The sequence below is a fragment of the Eulemur rufifrons genome, chromosome 14 (assembly GCF_041146395.1).
Source record: "Eulemur rufifrons isolate Redbay chromosome 14, OSU_ERuf_1, whole genome shotgun sequence".
NCBI classification, from domain to species: Eukaryota; Metazoa; Chordata; class Mammalia; order Primates; family Lemuridae; genus Eulemur; species Eulemur rufifrons.
The window spans coordinates 34,201,254-34,224,188 of record NC_090996.1 but is presented as its reverse complement, the minus strand read 5'-3'; the positions used below and the strand labels follow the sequence as shown (position 1 = coordinate 34,224,188).

The 22,935-nt window shown below is 48.2% G+C and overlaps 1 protein-coding gene across 2 annotated transcripts; it reads left to right on the top strand.

Moving 5' to 3' along the window:
- Window positions 1–11,829: 11,829 nt before the first annotated feature.
- On the top strand, window positions 11,830–19,860 carry ZNF263 (zinc finger protein 263). Of its 2 annotated transcripts, XM_069486220.1 has the most exons (6): window positions 11,830–12,541; window positions 13,298–13,478; window positions 13,917–13,990; window positions 14,274–14,400; window positions 16,884–17,000; window positions 17,794–19,860. In XM_069486220.1, the coding sequence occupies exons 1-6, from the start codon at window positions 12,155–12,157 to the stop codon at window positions 18,960–18,962; spliced, it is 2,055 nt and encodes a 684-aa protein (XP_069342321.1). In that variant the 5' UTR covers window positions 11,830–12,154; the 3' UTR covers window positions 18,963–19,860. The 2 variants fall into 2 exon arrangements, with proteins under 2 accessions (XP_069342321.1, XP_069342322.1); XM_069486221.1 differs by lacking the exons at window positions 13,298–13,478; window positions 13,917–13,990 and having other exon boundaries at window positions 11,839–12,541; window positions 17,794–19,853.
- Window positions 19,861–22,935: the final 3,075 nt, after the last annotated feature.

Sequence of the window (22,935 nt, the reverse complement as noted above, 5' to 3'; positions counted from 1 at the left end):
GGTGCTGAGCCGGAGATGCTGGAGCCAGCTGTCTGGCTTCTGGCAGGAGAAGCAGCCCTATGTCCTGGAGCCCCGAGCGTGACCAAGATGACACAGCTTGTGAAATAACGGAAAAGAAGCAGGAAATGCTCTGTGCTTTGGTGGGAACTGAGACTAAGAGTAAGGGTGTGTCAACGCTGGCTTGTGCGTTCTCTCCTCACAGGTTCAGAGGCTTTTCCAGCTGGGAGGGCTCAATGCTTTGCCAGACACGTGACCCTCAGAACTTGATCTCCCACCTCCACGCCAGACTACAGAGAGGTGGGCAAGTCTGCAAGGGAGGGTCTGGGATTGGGTTCCAGAGGCTCCATCTACTCTCTCTTTCTGCCTGGATATGGGGTTGTTGGAGCAGGTAAGCGGGAACAAATAGGACTATGCTGAGGATTAGCCCCTCTGGCCAACTATTGTCCTCCAGACTCCAGAGGCAGGGGGAAAGGGTGGGCAGCAAATACAGCCCTGAGAGCTTTGCCCTTCCCTGCCCAAGAAGGCAGGGGAAGCCAGAAGGGCACTGCCAGGGGACAAGCCCCCACATCACCCCTGTTGACCCAGCTCCAGCTGTCTGGTGCTTCCAGCAACATGAGGGCTTTGAAATGCAATGCCCAGAGTGCTATCCTGATTGGTCTGTTCCCAGAGCTGACTCAGCCCTTGCTACCTGGGAGCCAGGGTGCTCTTCCACGCACATTTACCCAGCACATGTTCTGGACGCTGTGCTGGGATGCTAAAGACACAACGATGAACAGGTCCAGGCATTCTTCAGCTGACAGCCAGGTCTGGGGCCCCAGAGGGGGCTCCGAAACTAATGGAAGCTACTTGTGGGCCAAGCTGACTTCTACCTTACTTACCTACTTCTGTCCTTTTGCATACCCTGATTTTTATCCCCAACCTTTTGTTCTAAAATTTTCAACCTACAGATAAATGGAGTGCATGGTACAATGAAAACATATACCGTTTACCTAGATTCACCAGCTGTTTATATTTTATAATATTTTCTGCTTCTCTCTTTCTCTCTCACACACTTTTTTCTGAACTATTTGGTAATAAAAACATTATTGCATATCACTCCAAATACCCTGGATACCCTAAATACTAAGAACAAGAATGCAAAGATATTATTTGAAATAATCACAATATAATTATCACACCCAAGAAACATAACTTGTTATAATACTATAATCAGCCCAAAATCATATTTCTCCAATTGTCCTGCAAATGTCCTTTATAGCTTTTTTTTTAACCCGGGATCCAGAGATCATGCATTGCTTTTAGTTGACCAGTTTCCTTTTATCTATAACATCTCCACACTTCCCTGCCTTTTTTTTCCTTTCAAGACTTTAATATTTTTAAGAGTCCATCTCAAGCAGAGTTTCCCTCAATGTCGATTTCTGTGATTGTTTCTTCATTGTTAGACTGTGGGTAATACCCAAGCGTCCTTGAGATCTCTCCATTGGAAAAGGACATTTTTTTCTCTGTAATTCATATGTAACCTGAGCGTGTGGAAATGTTTTGCTCCCCCACACTCTTTCACCCAGTGGTTTTAGGATTCATTGATGATCCTTTCCTAAATCAATTATTACAACGGTGGTTGCAAAACGGTGGTATTTTTATCACTTAGGTGGCATATCTTAGTTTAAACTTTCAGTCCTTCCCAAGAAATTTTTGGCTTAATCATGTTTTGTTGAAAATACAATTTTCCCTTCACCCATGCTTCCTCTGTGCCGGGCACTGCTTGCTTTATAAACATTCTCTCCTAAAATCTCTGCAGCGCCCCTGCAGGGCTGGGTCTGTCATTGCCATTTGCAGCCAGATTGTGGCTTGGTGACTTGACCAGAGCCAGGCTCCAAATTCATTCTATTAAACCACATTACAACATTGTCTCCTGCGTGACAATGATCTACGATATTGCTGTTTGTCACTACCCATGGCTGTCACTTTCCAGCTGACCAGTGAGGCTCAGGATGGGTAGCTCCCACGGGGCAGTCACAGCATTCTGATGCCTGTGACGGCTGAACAAACAACCCTGCGTGGGAGCACCTGTGTGTGCCCAGCCTGGGATGCAGGCTTCCATGAGTTTGGTTGGTTGAATTTAACTTATTGTCCACTTGGGCCACATATTTTATATTACGGAGTATTTGGTGCTTTTGGTTTAATAGCTGACAACAAACATCCATTCACTAGATCCTGGTGAGAAAATAACCCCCAAACCCAATATTTTCTCTAAAAAGTGGGTGAACCGAAATGCACATTTATGGTGCCGATGGCAGATGTACGAAATTCTCAGGTTGTGGCCCGGCGCGGTGGCTCACGCCTGTAATCCTAGCATCTTAGAAGGCTGAGTTGGGAGGATCGCTTGAGCCTAGGAGTTTGAGAAATTCTCAGGTTAGACCAGAAGGGTGTTGACTGAGGTCTTACTAGAACCAGCAGCTGTACCTGACTCTGGAAGGCGGCACCCCAGCCTCTCCCAGGCCACCTCCGACTACTGAACAGAGAAAGGATGAGACTGTGAAATGACATGAAGGGTATCCTGGGTTCTGACCTCTTCTTGCCTGGTCAGGAAACTCCTCTGAGCTGAGACTAAAGTCCCAGTGACAGAATAGGGTAGAGAATGGGGCTTTCCAGTCAAAAGCAGGATATTTTGCAATTGCAGCAATACCTTTTGCAATAGGGTCAATTGTGAGTCAGGGACTTCTGAGTCAGTGTTTTGATGCCACTAGGGCCTTTCTAGTGCAACAGAAGCTAGCAAAACTTTTGTTTTTTGAGGATCCAGTGATGTTTTCAAAATGAAGAAATGTAATGAAAGTGGAGAGGTGGCTCTTTTTTGTGCCCCTGCCACTGGATGTGTGACCTTATTTGGGGGCAACGTGACAAATCTAAACTCAATAAAACTGCTGCAAAGGATCCACCATCTGCTCTTATTCCAAAGTACTGAGCAGCTCAGATACTCTCACCTTTTCTCCATTCCTAGGTCACCAGGGATTTCACTCTCTATGGCATTCATTTCTAAATCATTTGGAGATTAAAAAAAGAATGTTGTATTTTTATAATAAGAAAAAAGGTAGTTTTAAAAAGTCTTTTATAATTAGTTTAACCTCTAAAGGGATAGCAGTCCTGTGCCCCAAAACCGTCATGAAAAAGGAGGTTGATAGTATTTAAATGTAACACAGCTATTACTGGGAACAGACAGAGTTGTTGGGAGAGTCATGGGAGATTTCCTGTGTTGATCTGGAGTTGAGAACAATAGATCCCGCTGTAACCCAAACCATCTTCCTTCCCCCAGTATATTAAATTTTAAGGGAGAAATCCTAGACTTTGAGAGGCTAATCATTCAAGCTTGAAGTGAATTTCCAGACAATGAACAGATGTTTTTGCTTAGAATCACTCAATGGCCCTCTCCAGGGTGAGCAAACTGGTAAGAAATGCCCCTTGGTCATTCACCAGCTGGATCCTGACCCTCAAATTGCCCTCAGTTTAGCGCTGAGATTATGTTTTGCACAGTACAGTACTTGATAAATCAAAATTTTAGAATCTAAAAGGTTAATTTTTTTAAAAGGTCAAAGTTTAAATGTCTCTGTACCAAAGGGGCTCCATTAAAAGTCTAAACATACTTCAATGTACCAAAATAGCTGTGTCAAAATGGCCAAAATAAAATGGTGGCCTTGAATTGTCTTCCACTGCTCCTGGCAGGGTGTGGGGCATAGGCTAGGGCCCGCAGTCAAGAGGGCATGCAGGCTGCTCATCTTGGCTGAAGTCCAGGGAAACTGGTTGTAAAAACACAATTACAACTCATACTTCCAGGACCTGTGATATATTAGACAACAGGCCTGGCATTTTATACACATGTTCTCATTTAATTCTCACTCAACTCTATGAGGAAGATACTGTTTTATTTTTTCTTTCTTTTTTTTTGAGACAGGGTCTCGCTTTGTTGCCCAGGCTAGAGTGAGTGCCGTGGCGTCAGCCTAGCTCACAGCAACCTCAGACTCCTGGGCTTGAGCGATTCTACTGCCTCAGCCTCCCAACTAGCTGGGACTACAGGCATGTGCCACTATGTCCGGCTAATTTTTTCTATATAGATTTTTAGTTGTCCATATAATTTCTTTCTATTTTTAGTAGAGACGGGGTCTCGCTCTTGCTCAGGCTGGTCTCGAACTCCTGACCTCGAGCGATCCACCCGCCTCGGCCTCCCAGAGTGCTAGGATTACAGGCGTGAGCCACTGCGCCGGGCCTGTTTTCTTTTATAGATGAGGAAACTTAGACTTAGAGGTAGGGTAACTAACATGTTTGTCTGGGACCAAAACCAGATTTGCCCGGTTTCAGCACTGAAAACCTCTAGTTCTGGGAACTACTTCAGTTCTAGAAAATTGGGACAGTTGTCCACCGTTTCTGGAGGGGCTAATTGACATGCTGAAATCATAGCTAGGAAGGGGCAGCCTCGGGCCATTCCTTTAACTCCTATTTACTGAGCACTGGCTACATGCCAAGTACTATTCTAGGTACTGTGGGTACAGAAGTGAATAAAACAAAGTTCCTCACAGAGCTCACACTCTTATGGGGAAGTGTAGACAGGCAACAAACAAACATGCATAATGCTTGTTATGCATGTTTATAAAGCCTCTTGCTTAATGTTACCATATTGCAAATGAAGGTCTCATTGGTGAGTGGTGTGGGGATTTATTCTGGGTCTCATGACTGCAGCCCCTTGTCAGGATCAAGGGCACCGACTGCATCCTACTTTGGGAAGCTGGCTTTCCCTCCATTTCCATCCTGCTCAGGAGGGGCCCTCAGAAAGCACCGTTACGATGTGTTTCTCAGTGAGAAGGGGCCTGAGCAGCAGATCTCATTGATCTGAGCTGGGATAGGCAGGTAGGTTGGCCTGGGATAAGGAAGTTGCAAAAAACATCACAGCAGGATAAGGGGGTCAGTGAGTGCCAGGGACTGGTTTGGTATTTTAACAGGACAGTTGAAGAAGGCTTTTGTGCTTAAACAGAGACTCAAAGGAAGAGGGGGAGTAAGCCAGGCATTTATTTGGGGGATGAACAATCTTCACCTACTTACGGAGTGTGTGCAAAGGCCCTGGAGTAGCCATGTATTTAGTGTTTGAGGAAGAGAAGTGGCTAGACCAGAGGCGGAGGGGAGTGGATTGAGGGGTTAGAGAGGGAGCTGGAGGCCAGATCAAGTAGGGCCTCCTGGCCACAGGGAGGGCATGGCTCTTACTCTGAGATGAGGGGACACTGAAGAGTCCCAGCAGAGTAGTGGCAAGATCAGACTTATACTTTAAAAGAAAAACTCTGGCTTCTGTAGGAAGAAGAGACAGTAGAGGAGAAAAAGGCGGAAGCAGGAAGAGGAGAAAGCAGTCCACTGCCACAGTGTGGGACAGGGGTTTCAGGGCCTCGAACCAGCGTGGAGGCAGAGGGCTCAGACTCTGGTAATCTGAAGTCAGGGCTGACATAGTGTGGATGGATTGGATATTGGGGGGTGTGAAGAGGCCTCAAGGACACCTGGTTTTTGTGGAGTTTTTTTTTGTGTGTGTGTGTGCCAGATTATAGAAAAGGGCCTTGATGTTACCTTAAGGGAGTTAGTGTTGAACCCTGCAGGCAACAGGGAGCTTCTGAAAGATATAATTCCCAACTTTGGCCAACCCACCTGCCTATCCCAGCTCAGATCAATGAGATCTGCTGCTCAGGCCCCTTCTCACTGAGAAACACATCGTAACTGTGCTTTCTGAGGGCCCCTCCTGAGCAGGATGGAAATGGAGGGAAAGCCAGCTTCCCAAAGTAGGATGCAGTCGGTGCCCTTGATCCTGACAAGGGGCTGCAGTCATGAGACCCAGAATAAATCCCCACACCACTCACCAATGAGAGCTTCATTTGCAATATGGTAACATTAAGCAACAGGCTTTATAAACTACAAAGTGTGATACACACGATTTATTCTATTAAATCTAGGTACAGGGTAAGGGGGTGTTCATTTTTACTCTCTCAACTTTTCCTTTGTTTAAAAATTTTGTAACAGCCAGGCCTGGTGGCTCATGCCTGTTATCCCAGCACCCTTGGAGGCTGAGGCAGGAAGCTCTCTTGAGGACAGGAGTTTGAGTCCAGCCTGGGCAACATAGTGAGACCCTCATCTCTAAAAAATAAATAAAATAAAATTTTGTCCTACCAATATTCACAGGGACCTGACTACCAGCCAAGCTCTGGGCATTCAGTCTCTGACCGCCAAAGGGCTTACAGGCCAGTGAATGAGGCAGAAAAATAACAAAACCCAGCTGTTTTGTGCCTGGAAAGCAACTGTTCCCTTTGAGGTTCGGTTTACTGAATCCCGTCCTCTAAGGGGCTCCCCAATGGCCCCTCCCCGGTCCTTCCCACACATCACTGTTTTGAAGCTGCTTGTTCATGAGTCTGAAAGCTGCACGAAGTGGTGGGAAACAGGGGATTCAAAGACAGAAGCTGTGTGACGTGGACAAGATATCCGATTTTTCTGAGCTTCCGTTTCCTGTCAAACGGGTTGTCTGGGGAATTCAAAGAGATCATATACGCAAAAGAGCCTGGCACCGCGGAAGTAACCACCAGCTTCGTCCTCCAGTGTCTGTGGACATGGACAGCAGGTCCCGCGCCGGCACAGGCGCCACCTCCAGGACGGCCTCCCGCCTGCACTCCCGAGCCCGAGCAGAGGCCGGCGCGACTCGGGGAAGCCGCCCGGGAAGAGCGGTGCAGAAGAGCAGCCTGAGGATAAGAGGAAGCGCCGGCTGAGGGTCCGAGACGCAGGCAGGCCCTGGGGTCAAGCAACAGCCGACCCGCCGGGTCCCGCGAGCCTGAGGAGGGAGGGAGGCCGGGCCTGCGGCTGCAAAGAGACACAACCCATCCCGGGCCGGACTTCCAGAGCCCGGGGCCACGCACAGACAGGCGCGGGCGGGCTTCGGAACCACATCTCCCAGACAACCCCGGGAGCACGCGGAACCAATTGGAGGGCGGAAGAACGGACGCCTGCGTCTCGCAGAGGTCGCTGGGCCGCGGCGTCGTTTATCTGATTGGCAGCCCCCACAGCCTATAGCTGCTGCTCGTCACAGGGCCCGGCGCGGGGAAAGAGCCGCTGCAGTTGCTGGTATCCTGGGCACAGCGCCGGGAAGTAGAGTCGGCGTGCACCTGGGCGGCCAGGGGCTCACAGGGAGGGATGTCTAGGACACCCCGTTGACCCCAAAGTCCCTCCGCCTTATATCAGTCGGTTGACTTCCTTCGCTCACGTTTACAGCGAGTATTTACCGAGTGCCCCCTGTGTCCCACTCACTGTGCTAGGTGCAGAGGATGGGGACCACAAGAAAGATCCCTGCCCCAGAGTTCAATTTCTAGGGTGGAGAGAGGGGAGTGAATGGTAATTTCCAGTTATGACACAGATCATCCCAACAATGACACTGCCGTTTTCTCATTTTATAAACGAAGCAGAGTCTGGGGCTAGAGCAAGGTTTTCAAACTCTGTCCCCTTGGAACCTTAGAGTTAGTATAAGTTCTTAAACGTCTTTGTTTAATGATTCCTTTTGAAAAAAATCTAGCAAAATTCTATGAATCATAGAGATAATGGCTTGGCTCAGAAAACGGCGCATCTTCAATTTATTTCAGGGGGCTCATGGACTTCCTGAAGTCCACCTGGGATTACCTAGTAGGGACTTCTAGGCATAGACCGCTGCACTAATTAGAGAAGACACTATTTAACTTTTATGTGTTGGAACTTCAAGAAGGATTTCCTTTGACCCAAGTGTATTGCAGCCCATAAAAAGTTTGGAACACCCAGCTAGATGGTCTGTTTTTCTAGTTCCAATATTCCGTTTAAGTCCTACTCGTCAAGACTGCTGTCTTCAGGTAAACATAACAAGACTGTATTCATCTGCATGGTGGTCTGAGGGGCTCGCTCTTTCTTTCTTTCTTTCTTTTTTTTTGTTTTTTGAGACAGGGTCTCACTCTGTGACCTGGGATAGAGTGCAGTGGCGTCATCATAGCTCACTGCAACCTTAAGCTCCTGTGCTCAAATGATCCTCCTGCCTCAGCCTCCTGAGTAGCTAGGACTACAGGTGTGCACCACCACAGCTGGCTAATTTTTTTTTCTATTTTTAGTAGACACAGGGTCTCACTCTTACTCAGGCTGGTCTTGAACTCCTGAGCTCAAGTGATCCTCCTGCCTTGGCCTCCTAGAGTGCTAAGATTACAGGTATAAGCCACCATGCCCAGCCCAGACTTCTTGTCTAATGTTAAAATGAAGACTTTTAACAAGAAATCCAACCTGACCTATGATTATAATAACCTTCGTTGAAATAGAGCACACCATCTTTCATTTCTTTTACCAGTCATTAAAAATATACCACCTCTTTGGAAATCCTCTACCAGGCCTGTTGCTTTCTTCCAAGTTTCTTATGCCATTCCTCAAATTAATATGTAGGTCACTGGCTTTCAACTTTGGGTGCATATTGGAATTACCTGGGAAGCTTTAAAACATCCTGAAGCCCAGACCAAATACATCAGACTCTCTAAAGGGTGTGGTACCAAGCCATCAGGATTTTTAAAAGGTCCAGAGCTGATTCTAATGTTGACCAAGGCTGAGAACCACTGGTCTAGATTGTGGGTAACTGTTCCAGCACCAGTAGCTTCCAGAAGTGTCTCCTTGATCCCTGTCTGCCAGAAATGACTGTTGGCAAAGTAACTGGTTAGCTGTGTGAATCAGGTCATGGAATTGCAAGAAGCCTTGACTGAAGGTAAGAGGTTGCCTCCTTTGTTTGCAGGGCTGACTCCTGTTCCCCATGGAGCCCTCCTCTGACTCTTAAGTTGGAAGACCCTCTGACAATTGAGGAGCCTACATCTTTCACCCCTTTGCTACAGCCAGCTCCCAGAATGATACATCTTTGTGGGCAGCCTTGGCCTGTACTAGGTCTGACTCCTGCCCTGCCAGTCCTTGGCTCAAGGACCTCATTGAGCAAAATAGTTTTAAGGACGGAAAACATGGCACTTTGGGGAATAATATATATCTTACAAAGCATCTGCTTACTTCCCAGGGGAAGCTCTGAGATCACACTAATAATCCCAGTCCATTGGAGCAATTTGCTTCCCAACTCTTCTCCTTAAGAACAACGAGCATTAAACACAAGGACAGAGCTGTGAGAATTTGGCAAACCCTGAATTTCTGGAAGGAGCAAACACACAGTTCTTAAGTAGAAGGCCTGTGGGAGTGGCTGACTGCTTGAAAGGTCTTGACAAATAATACCAGGGTCTGAGGAGTTCTCTGAGCACTTCGGAGCAGGCAGGACTGACAGGAAGACCTGCCGAGGTCAAGTACACAGACTCCCACTCCTTGTGCTCCTTCTCAACCTCCCTGCAGCAGAATCCACAACCTTCTTTCTCCTTTTCCTTGAAAAGATTCATTCCTGCAGCTGGAGTTAGAGCCCTGTTTCAAACTAACAGCCAGAGATAACCTTGCTTAATATGCCTTTTCTTGGAGATTTAAAAAAAATGAAATGGGCCGGGCGTGGTGGCTCATGCCTGTAATCCTAGCACTCTGGGAGGCTGAGGCGAGAGGATCACTCGAGGTCAGGAGTTTGAGACCAGCCTGAGTAAAAGCGAGACCCCGTCTGTACTAAAAAATAGAGAGAAATTAACCGGACAACTAAAAATATAGAAAAAATTAGCCAGGCATGGTCGCGCATGCCTGTAGTCCCAGCTACTCGGGAGGCTGAGGCAGGAGAATTGCTTGAGCCCAAGAGTTTGAGGTTGCTGTGAGCGAGGCTGACGCCATGGCACTCTAGCCCAGGCAACAGAGTGAGACTCTGTCTCAAAATAAACAAATAAATAAAAATAAAAAAATGAAATGTTTCAAATACACAGAACACAACAAATACCTTACGTAACTATCACCCACAATTAATCAATTGCAATATCTATCTGCTTGACTTTTGTTTCTATTTTATGAGAAACAAAGGCACATCTGGACTGTCCGCCAGAGAGCCTACACGTGTCCTCTCCAGCATGGTGCTATCAGGGTAGCCAGACTTCTTACATGGGCTCCAAGTGCAAATTCTTCTAGCAAACAAGATGGAAGCTGCAAGGCCTTTTATGACCTCAACTTGGAAGTTACACAGCATCTGTATTTCATTATTTCATTGTTAGCAGTCACAAGTTGCCCAGAAACACGGGGAAGAGGCAGAGGCCCCACTTCTTGATGGGAGGAATGGCAAAGAATCTATGATCATATTTTAAAAACCAGGAGACAAGGAAGTGGAAGTGTACTCCCTACACCCAGGTCAAGGTGAGGCGCCTCTAGTCCTTCGATGCTGGCCTCCACTCCCTCTTCCTCTTAGGGAGAGATGGCTAAAGAGTTGCTATAGAATGCAACGTGGGGGTGCAGAGGCCCTTCCTACGATCAGGTAGTATGGTCTTGTCTTTATGAAAATCCTCAAGTTTTAGATTTTTGAAGTTGTTTGTAATAAAATATTCAGGTGTGTTCTTGAAGATGCTAGTTAAATGAAAATATTTAAAATATATCACAATTTTTGTGTTATTTTAATTTTCTAGGAGCCTTAAAAAATGTGTGGCTACGCGGTTAGACCTCCGAGAAGTCCTGACAATGCAAACTGGAAAAGATGGGATGGCTCCCAGTTAAAATGCCCGGGTTTAGGCCGGGCGCAGGGGCCCACGCCTGTAATCCTAGCACTCTGGGACGCCGAGGCAGGAGGATGGTTTGAGCTCAGGAGTTCGAGACGAGCCTGAGCAAGAGCGAGACCCCGTTTCTACTAAAAAAACATAAAGAAATTGTCTGGACAGCTAAAAATATATAGAAAAAATTAGCCAGACATGGTAGTGCACACCTGTTGTCCCAGCTACTCAGGAGGCTGAGGCAGAAGGATCGCTTGAGCCCGGGAGTTTGAGGTTGCTGTGAGCTAGGCTGACGCCACGGAACTCTAGCCCGGGCAACAGAGTGAGACTCTGTCTCAAAAAAACAAACAAACACACACCAGGGTTTGGAGGCTGTAATCAGACCGATCACAAACGCTAAGGAAAGGCTAAGCGCCGAGCTGGTCCTTCCACCCTCTTCAATATCTCTCATGGAGGGAAGGAGCAAAGAACTGGGCCCAAGCCTGAGGTCTGAGCTTTGGTGGTTTCTGAAATTATTCAGACCAGATTACTAGGCTAGAAATGAGAGAGGATTTCAGGATGGGTACTCATTTTAGGAATAAAGATCGCCGGGCTCGCGGCACTTGCTCTAGGGCGCAGGCGCGCTCGCGGGGCCGCGCTGCGGACTGCATCTCCCAGCAGGCCCCGCGCCGACGGCCGCGTCGCGCCCCTGCGGGGTGGCACGCTCCCCGGCCTCCCTGAGGCGGCGAGGGGGTGGCGGGGTGCGCCCCGGCTTCCGGAACCTCCGAGGCCGCAGGGGCATATGGGCACTGCCTCGAGGGAGTTTATTAACAACCCAGATTTCTGGGCCCCACCGGATGTCGCTAGGCTTTGGAATTTGCATTCCAATAAGCCTTCCTGAAGAATTGTACCCAGGTAGTCCGCGGGTCACAACCGCCTCGGGCTCCTTTTCCTCTTGGACCTACCGGCCCCGCCCCCGTCCTTCCCAGGGCTCTCAGGGCTCTGCCGGTGGCCCCGCCCCTCGCCTGCAATTGGCCCCTCGCTCATCCCGCCCTCGCAAGCTTGTTTTCCCTTCTCGTAGGTCGCTGGTGAGTCTGTGGTGAGACCTGACCCAATAGGCGCTAGACTTCGCAAAACGTGACTCGGAAGTTGGTCCCAAGCAGGCGCCGTTGGCTTGCGGATGCCTAACTCGCGCGCCGGGACTTCCGGTGTGGGAGCTGAAAGCTGGGACTTGCGGGGGTCAGCTGCGGTGGGGAGCGCGGCGTTCTGGTCTTGCCTCAGGGAAGTCTTGGCGCGGGTGGACCAGGGGGCCAGCGCAGTGGCGCCCGCGACTGACTGAGACCTCGGCCCAGGAGCCGACTGCGCCCAGGCTGGAGCTGGGCTGCTCGGCTGGGACTTGGAGTCCCGAGCCCGCGGCTCCTGCCGACGGCGTCCATCCTTACACCGGGCCCGGTGCGCCTTCCTAGGTGGGCGCAGCTGGTTTCGGAGCCAGAGCGCTCTGGGGCCTGACGATGTCGTCGGGCCCGGGCTCCCAGGAACGGGAAGGGCTCCTGATAGTGAAATTGGAGGAGGACTGTGCCTGGAGTCAGGAGCTGCCCCCGCCTGACCCAGGACAGAGCCCAGAGGCCTCCCACCTGCGCTTCAGACGGTTCCGCTTCCAAGAGGCAGCTGGTCCCCGGGAAGCCCTCAGCCGGCTCCAGGAGCTTTGCCATGGGTGGCTGCGGCCTGAGATGCGCACCAAGGAGCAGATTTTGGAACTGCTGGTGCTGGAGCAGTTCCTGATCATTCTGCCCCAGGAGATCCAGAGCAGGGTGCAGGAGCTGCATCCGGAGAGCGGCGAAGAAGCGGTGACCCTTGTGGAGGATATGCAGAGAGAACTTGGGAGACTGAGACAACAGGTGAGAGCCAGAAAGAGCTGTTTTATTTGAGGTTTGTTTGGCCCCTGGGACTGGGATATCGCGCCCCTAGTCGAATCTACTTGGTTGCCCTGAGTAGACCTTACATCGGGAAGAGGCCTTTTGTCTTTTAATCTGGAATAGTCATCCTCCAGGTTTTCCCCAGATGAACGGAGTGAGCAGTGAAGAGTGCCCTGTTTCCACACGAAGGCAGTGCCTCTGCAACAGTTAGTGTTAGGCCTGGAGTCAGATCTCCCGTGTTCCAGTCCTCGCTTTGCTAGTACTAGCTTTGTCACTTCGGCAAGTTTTTGATCTCTTGGGGCCTCAGTTTTCCTACTGGTAAAATGAGGAAGATAAAATACTTCCTAGGGCTGTTGTAAGGGTCAGAGGGAGAGCAACGTGTAAAGTTTTGAACAATTTGGCACTGAGGCTGCTGTCCCCCAGGGTCACCCAAGTTTAGCTTATTCCAATAGTGAGGGATAGAAACATCTGGAAAAGGTGGGGGAGAGCAAGAAGCAGTGAGGTGTATCAGAAGAGCTGCGTGGGGAAGGTGTGCAGTGGGAGTGGCCTTCCCCCACCCTGTTTCACCTGCTGCACATGGGATCAAAAAAGCCTTTAGGATAAATCATTCTTCTCTCTTGCTGGGTCCAAAGTGATCACCTGTGGTTCTCTGTTGAAGGCTTGCCCTCAGAATCCTGTACTAATGTCACTTACTATTGGGCCCTGTTGTGGTGATGAGTGATGTGGGTTGGTTCCCAGGTCACAAACCATGGGCGGGGAACAGAAGTGCTTTTGGAGGAGCCTTTGCCTCTGGAAACAGCACGGGAGTCACCGAGCTTCAAGCTGGAGCCAATGGAGACTGAGCGAAGCCCTGGCCCCAGGCTGCAGGAGCTGCTAGGCCCCAGCCCCAAAAGGGACCCCCAGGCTGTAAAGGAGAGGGGTGAGGAACAGTGATCTGGGTAGGTGGGAGGGAGGAGGGGCTTCGGGGTTACCCCTAACACTAGCAGGATGTAGCCTTGGTGCCAAGGAGAAGGAGTTTCTGAAGTTGAGGTTTTCAAATGTGGAGTAAATGATCTAAAAGTGGTGGTGTGTGTTCTTCGGAGGGCGGGAGGAGGGAGGGAGATCTTTTAGTAGTGCCCTTTTGTATGCAGAACAGAGGCTGCTATGTGAATGATGAGGAGTGCTACTCCGAATATTCCTTTACTCTGACGCTGTCGTTTTGTATATCACTTTATTATGCCTCTGTTGCCTTCTTTTGTTTATTGCTCAATCCTAAAAGCAGAGACTGGGTGTTGGGGAATGGATATCATGTTGTAATAATCCTTGGGTTGCCAGGAATTAGAAATGCCATTCTCATTATGATCTCTGTCACCTTCAGCATTGTCTGCTCCCTGGCTTTCTCTCTTTCCTCCTGAAGGGAACATAGAAGACAAGGAAATGACTGGGCCCCAGGTGAAGTGGAAGTTTCCGTTGTCTCCTCCCAGCACCCTTCTTCCTCCCTTTAGTGTTCCTTTTGGGGGGGAGGGGCCCTTCTGCCACTTGGAGGATCCTTTCTTCCTCACCACAAGCATCTCCCAACCATCTTTATCTCCTCCACACCTCACTTGCAGGCCTGACACCCTTCTTCCCCATGATGCGAGTCCCTGGCACCCCTGGGTTTTCCCCTTTAACCCATGACTCTGCTTGAATTATTCTTGGTGCATCAGGGGCTAAACGAGATCTTGTGCTGTTTCAGTTGCCTGAGAGCTTAGAGGACGTGGCAGTGTACATCTCCCAGGAGGAGTGGGGGCATCAGGATCCTAGTAAGAGGGCCCTCTCCAGGGACACGGTGCAGGAGAGTTATGAGAATGTGGACTCACTGGGTAAGGACTTCTTTTCCAGGGATGACGGTTGTACCATTTCTGACCAGGGTCATGCCTCATGTACATTCATCTCCTGGATTTGAGTTTTGCAAAGAAGCCTCCATAGGAGAGCTCCCTTTGTCTGAAGTCTTCTGCATAGGGTGAAACATCTGCCAAGTGACACAGTTGGCACACTTACAGGCAGGCCTGGACTCAAGCCCCAGCTGCCTAACGTGGGGAGTCTGAGCCATAGTGGACTTCCTAAGGCAGAAGAAATCAAATCCAGTGACCCCTACCAGCATCACACACACTCAGTGTCCACGATACTGGGCGGGGGGCTCCAAATTCTTGATTCCTTGCATTTCAAAATGCTTATTCTTCTGAGCTTGCTTATGTTTCCTGTGCTCCATTAGTATTTTTAGGCCCTTCCCCAAGATAGAAATTTCAGGGGCACTGGCATCAGCATTCCAGCTTAGCAGCTTTCACAGCCTATAAAAATTCAGGAAAGGGGGAGACGATTATGGAAATTTGGAAACAATGTATATATCTAAAACAGGTTAAATCATAAATTAAGATGTATCTATGTGTTGCATAGATTTAAAATGATGCCTATGACATATAACAAAATGATAGTTGGCTTTAGGTGGAGGACACACAGGTATTTATTGTATAATTCCCTCAACTTTTCTGTGTGTGTGAAAATTTTTTTTTTTTTTTTTTGAGACAGAGTCTGACTCTGTTGCCCACGCTAGAGTGCCGTGGCGTCAGCCTAGCTCACAGCAACCTCAAACTCCTGGGCTCAAGCAATCCTTCTGCCTCAGCCTCCCAAGTAGCTGGGACTACAGGCATGTGCCACCATGCCCGGCTAATTTTTTCTATATATATGTTTTTTTAGTTGTCCAGATAATTTCTTTCTATTTTTAGTAGAAATGGGGTCTTGCTCTTGCTCAAGCTGGTGTCAAACTCCTGAGCTCAAATGATCCACCTCCCTTGGCCTCCTAGAGTGCTAGGATTACAGGTGTGAGCCACCTCGTCTGGCCTGAAAATTCTTATAATAAAAAGTTGGGGATGGGCTGGACACTGTGGCTCACGCCTGTAATTCTAGCACTCTGGAAAGCTGAGGCAAGAGGATCACTTGAGCCCAGGAGTTAGAGGTTGTAGTGAGCTAGGATGATGCCACTGCACTGTAGCCAGGGTCACAGAATGAGACTCTGGTCTTAAAAAAAAAAAAAATTGGGGGGAGGTCTTAAAAGACAACATAAAATAAGACTGTATACATTACAATTATTGCTGTATTGAAACACACGCTAGTAGGAAGACATGCTATGCATTGTTTTCAGGTTTGTGTAAAGAAAATCAGAGCTATAAACTCATTTGCACTAATTCTGCAAAAGGGATTACTGCTGTTTTTTTTGTTTTTCTTCATTGGGACTGTCTACAGGTTTTCTTTTCTTTTTTTCTTTTTTTTTTTTTTTTGAGACAGAGTCTCTCTCTGTTGCCGAGGCTATAGTGCCCTGGCGTCAGCCTAGCTCACAGCAACCTCAAATTCCTGGGCTCAAGCGATCCTTCTGCCTCAGCCTCCCGAGTAGCTGGGACTACAGGCATGTGCCACCATGCCCGGCTAATTTTTTCTATATATTTTTAGTTGTCCAGAAATTTCTTTCTACTTTTTAGTAGAGATGGGGTCTCGCTCTTGCCCAGCCTGGCTACAGGTTTTCTGTATCACTTTTTTTTTTTTTTTAAGAGATGGGGTCTTGCTGTGTGGTCCAGCTGACCTTGAACTGCTGGGCTCCAGTGATCCTCTCACCTCAGCTCATAGTAGCTGGGATTATAGCTGTGCGCCATCATGCTGGCTTCTATCTCACTTTGCGCTGCTGTGATGCCCAAAGTTGAACATAGCTCTGTCCGTGAGTGCTAAATAGGAGGAGAAGATCAGATCAGTTTGTTGGTAGTAAACTTATGTTTGAGTCTATATCTGCTGGTGGTGGAGTGAGGTTTTTGTTTTTCTTTTTAGCATAGCACAGAAATGGCACTTTTGGGTTTTAATCTCATGGTCGTGTTAGAGCCCAGATCCTTTTCTGATTGTCTATCTTGTTATTTTCCCTTTGGGGTTGCCTAGTCTAATTTAGTTGTATTTTATATTTATATGTAAGAGTCAGGCTCTTTTATGACATTAAACCAATTCTTTGAGGAACTGACCACCCTGACCATGTTCATTTTATTTGTTGTTTTAATTACAAAAGTATATGTTCTTATTGCAAAAAAATCTACAGTACCATGAGCTTATAAAAAGAAAAAAAAGCTATAGCCTTCCCTCTTATAATTTCTTTCTCTAGAGGTAACCCCTGGGAACAGTTCAGTGTATATTCCAAACAATTGTTGGGAGCTTTATTGAGCATTCTGTGTCTGTCTACCGAGGACAGGGAACAAGGCTATCTCTTTGTTTCCCTTGCCTGGCAGAGGAAAGTGGTGATACAGAAATCTGTTTCTTTCACTGTGAATAGAATCTCACGTTCCCAGTCAGGAGGCCCCAGCCACGCGGGTGGAACACGGAGGAAAGCCTTGGGATCCCAGTGGCCAGAGTTGCAGGGAGGGCCTGAGCCCTGGCAGCCCAGCTCCAGGTAAGGAATAAAGAGAGCAGCCTGCCCGGCAGGGCTCCTGCAGTCAAGAATGAGGTGTTTCGGCCGGGCGGTGGCTCACGCCTGTGCTCCGAGCACCCTGGGAGGCTGAGGCGGGAGGATTGCTTCAGCTCAGGAGTTCGAGACCGGCCTGAGCAACAGAGCGAGACCCCGTCTCTACTAAAAATAGATAAATTATCCTGTAGTCTCAGCTACGCAGGAGGCTGAGCAAGGTCAACTATTTGACCGTAGGGATTGGAGGTTGCAGTGAGCTACGATGACACCACTGCACTCTACCAGGGGCAAGAGTGAGACTCTGTCTCAAAAAAAAAACCAAAAGAATGAGGTGTTTGAGAGTTTGGGTGCAGGGCTGGCCCAGCACCGCTGCCAGGGAGGTACATTGCCTCCTGTGTCCCCACTGCCTGCTCTCCATCCCAGGGAGGCAAGTGAGGAACCCAGGGTGCAACCTTTAAGGAGGCCCTCACTCTTCGGCTCCCTCACCCCACCCTGGTCTCAGCCCTGCTCCTTCCCACCTATTCCTGAAGGGCAGGAGGCGCAGTCGGAGGGGGGAATCCCAAAATTTGTCTGAGCTCTGGTTCCTTGAGCAATGGTCCCACCCTTTATCCAGATGCCTCTCTAAAGTGCTTTACCTATAGGTAAAGGAAGGGAGACCGAGGTAGAACTAACCCTCTGGGCTCCTAGCCCAATAGGCAGCAGCAGACATGTGAGATTTTCTTTTCTCCATTGTAGAAATAATCTCTCTGTCTCTCTCTCTCTCTGTCTTTCTCTTTACCAGGGGAAGAGAAATTTGAGAACCCTGAAGAAAGTGCTCAGTCTGTTTCCCTTGAGAACACCCACCCTCAGGCGCTGCTCCCTGGCCAGGCCGGAGGGGAGGTGCCCTGGAGTCCTGAGCAGGGAAGACCTCATGGCAGGGCAGAAGGGGACTGGCAGCCGCCCCCAGAGGATCCAGTGGAGCAGTCTTTAGCAGGAGCCACAAGTTACAGGGAACTGGGGCGACCACGGGAACTACAGCCGAAGAAACTCCATTTATGTCCCTTGTGTGGCAAAAATTTCTCTAACAACTCGAATCTAATTAGACACCAGAGAATACATGCAGCAGAAAGACTGTGTATGGGCGTAGAGTGTGGTGAAATCTTTGGCGGGAACCCACACTTTCTGTCACTACACAGAGCACACCTGGGAGAAGAGGCCCATAAGTGCCTGGAATGTGGAAAATGCTTCAGTCAGAATACCCACCTGACTCGCCACCAGCGCACACACACGGGCGAGAAGCCTTATCAGTGTAACATTTGTGGAAAAAGCTTCTCTTGCAACTCCAACCTCCACAGGCACCAGAGAACACACACAGGGGAGAAGCCCTACAAGTGCCCCGAGTGCGGGGAGATCTTTGCTCACAGTTCCAACCTCCTTCGGCACCAGAGAATTCATACCGGAGAGAGACCCTATAAGTGTCCGGAGTGTGGGAAAAGTTTCTCTCGGAGTTCACACCTTGTCATTCACGAAAGAACTCACGAGAAAGAGAGACTTTATACCTTCTCTGAGTGTGGGGAAGCCATGAATGGCAGTGCCCCCTTTCTTCCAAACCATGGAGCCCGCAAAGCAGAGAAGAAACTCTTTGAATGCTTGACTTGCGGGAAAAGCTTCCGGCAGGGCATGCACCTCACCAGACATCAGAGAACGCACACCGGAGAGAAACCATATAAATGTACCCTTTGTGGGGAAAACTTTTCTCATAGATCCAACTTAATCAGGCACCAGAGAATTCACACGGGAGAAAAACCCTATACCTGTCATGAGTGTGGAGACAGTTTCTCTCACAGCTCCAATAGGATTCGTCACCTGAGAACCCACACGGGAGAGAGACCCTATAAATGTTCTGAATGTGGAGAAAGCTTTTCTCGGAGTTCACGTCTTACGAGTCATCAGAGGACTCACACCGGTTAGAAACAATGGGATTTCTCTTTGCCCCAGATAAGGTGGCGTATTCAGAAGGTCCTGTTGTCAGAGCTGAGATACTTTGCCCAGCCAACCAAATGACCTCTGCATTTGTCAGGTAATAACGTAAAGAGGAAATGGGGGCTTATTGGGAGGGAGGTGCGGAGGCAGCATAGGATTTGCGTGCAACTAAAAAAGGAGTTCTGTCTGCACTAGTGAGGTCTTTGAGGTGACCTGCTCAGGGTGGAATTCTGTTAGGGCCATCCTGCCCCAAGGTGCACATACCCTTCTTGGTATATTCAGCCAAGGTGCGATTTGGGTGCCTTACTGTGTCCAATGTTTATCCCAACTACTTTGGGCATCCATGTGATCTTTCTGTTACTACTTTCTTATTTGGGACATTCAGCAGGAGCATTTGGACTCCTGGGGCCCTTGAGACCAAAGAAGAGGGGCCAAGTCTCCTGGGAAACCAGCTGGGGGTCAACAAGAGACTGGTTGTGAGTTGCAGCTGTCCTGAAGGCCCTGGCTGGGTAGCCATAGGCAGTCTAGGTCAGGCCACCACACGCCCCTCAGTGGCCTGACAGGGGTGCCCATTGGCAGATCACGCATGCAAATGTGACGTGTGACCTCAGACAAAAAGGAACCAGACACCTAAGGGAAAGAATAAGGTGTAATTTGTAGGTCAGCGCAGAAATTGGCAGAGGAAATGAGTGTCTGATTAGTTTACCCTTTGCAGAGATTGAGACTTTCCCCTACCTGTGTCAAAAAGAGATAAACAGCTCTGGAGTCTTACTCCTGGCTCTAGAGGAACAAAAGAGTCTCATGAAAGATGAATTCCCTAGGGAAATTAGGGATTGCGTCCTTCCCTATTGGAAATGTTCAGATGGTAATAAATATCTTCAGGAAATGTGAATGTGTGAATCTTCATTGAGGGGACTCCAGTGTTGATCTGTCTCCTCGCTGCCTTGGTCAGAGGACCTGCTTTCTCTTTGGCTGGTCAGGAAGGTTCTGGCAAAGGTGGCAGCAGACAGGATGAGGCAGGCGGTGGCCTGGCAGGCTCCAGGCTGGGCCTGCCACATGGTCACAAAGGGTCAAGCTGAACAGCTGCTCGGGGTGATACTGTAGGGTCTCTCTGAAAAGTATTCTTCTGTGGCCTACAGCAGTAAAAATGTCTTCAATTCTTTGTTTAGAATGTTTGCAATCTTGTTAAGTAGCCGAGCAAGATCTGGCTGTTGGAGAACAGGATATTTTGGTCTTACAACTGGTTCCCAAGAAAGAAGCTAAGATGGTCCTGATAGATAACTGAGTTGTTGATCGTTAATGGGGGGAAGATATGGGGAAGGGCAAAATTATTCAGGGAAAGCAGTGTATTTTAAAACGAGGAATCAGGACTAGGAATTCTTGGAGTATGTATCCATGGGAAAGAGGTAGAAGTATTGTAGGAGAGTCAGAAATCTGATGCCAGGAAAACATGTCAGGATATGGCCCTGGAAGAAGGTATCTAGCTGTTTTTTGGGATAAAAAGATGATGAAACAATCCATTGGCAACAGGCTATCAAATGCAGCAATTTTAAGTGATGGAAACAACCCTCCACCCCTCCTTCCCTCTCAGTCTTCGTCCTTCCTCAGTTTAGTATGAGTTTTTCCTTGGTCGTCCAAGCCAATTTTTTAAACTCCCACTGTTACTCATTTCTCTCCCTTTCTCCTACTTTGTTCAGAGGAGGAGGGCTTTGGTAGTGTGGGGGTTGAGGGGCAGAGACATGGGTTTAGGATTAGAGAAAGATAAATGTAGGATCAACAGTAGGAGCAGCACTGGGCTAATGTGGCTGCTGATGCCACGAATTGTGTGAAGTGGTGTGAAGTTGGTGTTAACTACTGAGCCCTGGCTAAGATGTCAACTTATGTGTATTATGAATTTCATGAGAATGGAAAGCACCCCTCCCCCAGAAAGCATCACCCATGCCTACCTTTTGATGTGGTCCAGCTGTTGTTGCTTGTATGTAGACCATTGTATGTTGAAGCTAGAACAATGAGCACCCCCAGGTATTTGCCCCAGAAAAGCTTTTTTTTTTTTTTTGAGACAGAGTCTCACTCTGTTGCCCAGGCTAGAGTGCCGTGGTGTCAGCCTAGCTCACAGCAACCTCAAACTCCTGGACTCAAGCAGTCCTACTGCCTCAGCCTCCCGAATAGCTGGGACTACAGGCATGCGCCACCATGCCCAGCTAAATTATTTTTTTGTATATATTTTGGTTGTTTGGCTAATTTCTTTCTTTCTTTTCTTTTTTTTTTTTTTTTAGTAGAGACAGGGTCTCGCTCTTGCTCAGGCTGGTCTCGAACTCCTGAGCTCAAACGATCCACCCACCTTGGCCTCCCAGAGTGCTAGGATTACACGCGTGAGCCACCGCGCCTGGCCCCCACAAAAGCTTTTTAATGGGACTTTTCACCTAATCTCCAGTCTAGCTCTGCTTCTAGCAAACTTCACATGTGTAGCTGTTCTCACCCTTGTTTTAATGAGATAATATCACACAAAATATTGCACATAAGACAGCACCTTACCTGGCATGTAGGTGCCAGCTGTGAACATATAAAAACTGGCAAAAAATTTCCATCTAAGCACCTGAGGTCAGTGTGAGATCACACTGCTGGGAATGTCAGGGAGCAGTCTGCTACTGACAGGCAGGATTGGTGACTTTTCCTTCCCTTGTAGTCATTTCAAAGAGCGGGTTCCCATGAGGACATTGCAAGGGATGGCCAGATTCGTGCTTTTTACGTTCTCACTTTTACCCACTAGTCCTCTTGTAAAATAAGCCAAAACAGTTCAACTGGCTTCTGTGTCAAAGGGAGACTAACTTTGAGACAATAAGGACCTCTTAGCCCCCAGGTCCAAATGGATACAAAGGAGACTTGGAGATGTGCACTTACATTGAGCAATAGCCACACATCCTTGTAGCACGTGGGACCAGCAGAAAGGCTTCTGGGTGGGAAATCAGTGCCCCATTTAAGCAATGTGAAAAGGTCTGGCAGAGTCAGGCTAAAAGTTAAAACACTGTGCAGGCTGGGGAACAGTGAGAACAAAGCCAGAGGTGGGATAGAGATTGGAAGAAGTGCTTAAAAAGCACTGAATTGTTTTACTTCTTTTCAGAAAAACCCCTCAGAAGTCACTTTAAGAATTTTTACTGCAGTTATGAAAGATTTATGGGTCTCAATTTCATAATCTGAAATTTAAGACTTTAGACTCAGCCCCTTTCTAAGAAGAGTTTACTGTAGAATCGTTACGTTATCAACTGATACAATTTTGGAATGTGCAAAAATCACCACCACTGCTTTAAGACTTGTAATTTTTGTAAATGTTTCACAAGCATTTGAAAACAACAAAGTCATGTAAGGGGTCTTACTGTGTGTTACAGGAAAACCAACCAGCAAATTTATTAGCACTAGGAGAGTTCTTAACTTTTCTTTGGGTGTCAGGAGTTCAAGAATAGCAAAATGAATTAAAGCAAAGTGTGTGTATTTATTTGAAGCATTTTCTTTTATCCTTCAATCTATTATCCTTGAATCTAGCTTGTAAGCACTTCCGATTAAAAGTTGACTTCCAGACGCAGTGGCTCACACCTGTAATCCCAGCACTTTGGGAGGCTGAGGTGGGAGGACAGCTTGAGGCCAGGAGTTTGAGGCCGGACTGGGCAACACAGACTCTGTCTCTACAAACAAACAAACAAACAAACAAAAAGCCGGAACGGTGGTGGCCTGTAGTCCCAGCTACTGGGGAGGCTGAGGTGGGAGGGTCACTTGAGCCCAGGAGGTGGAGGCTGCACTGAGCTATGATGGGGCCACTGTACTCCAGCCTGAGTGACAGAGAGAAACCCTGTCTCTTTAGGAAAAAGAAAAGAAAGTTGATTTCCGTTATTGAGAGATTGAAAGGGAGATAGATATTTACTGCTGATTGTCTAATCTTCACTAAGAGCTGCTAAAATCCTGCCTG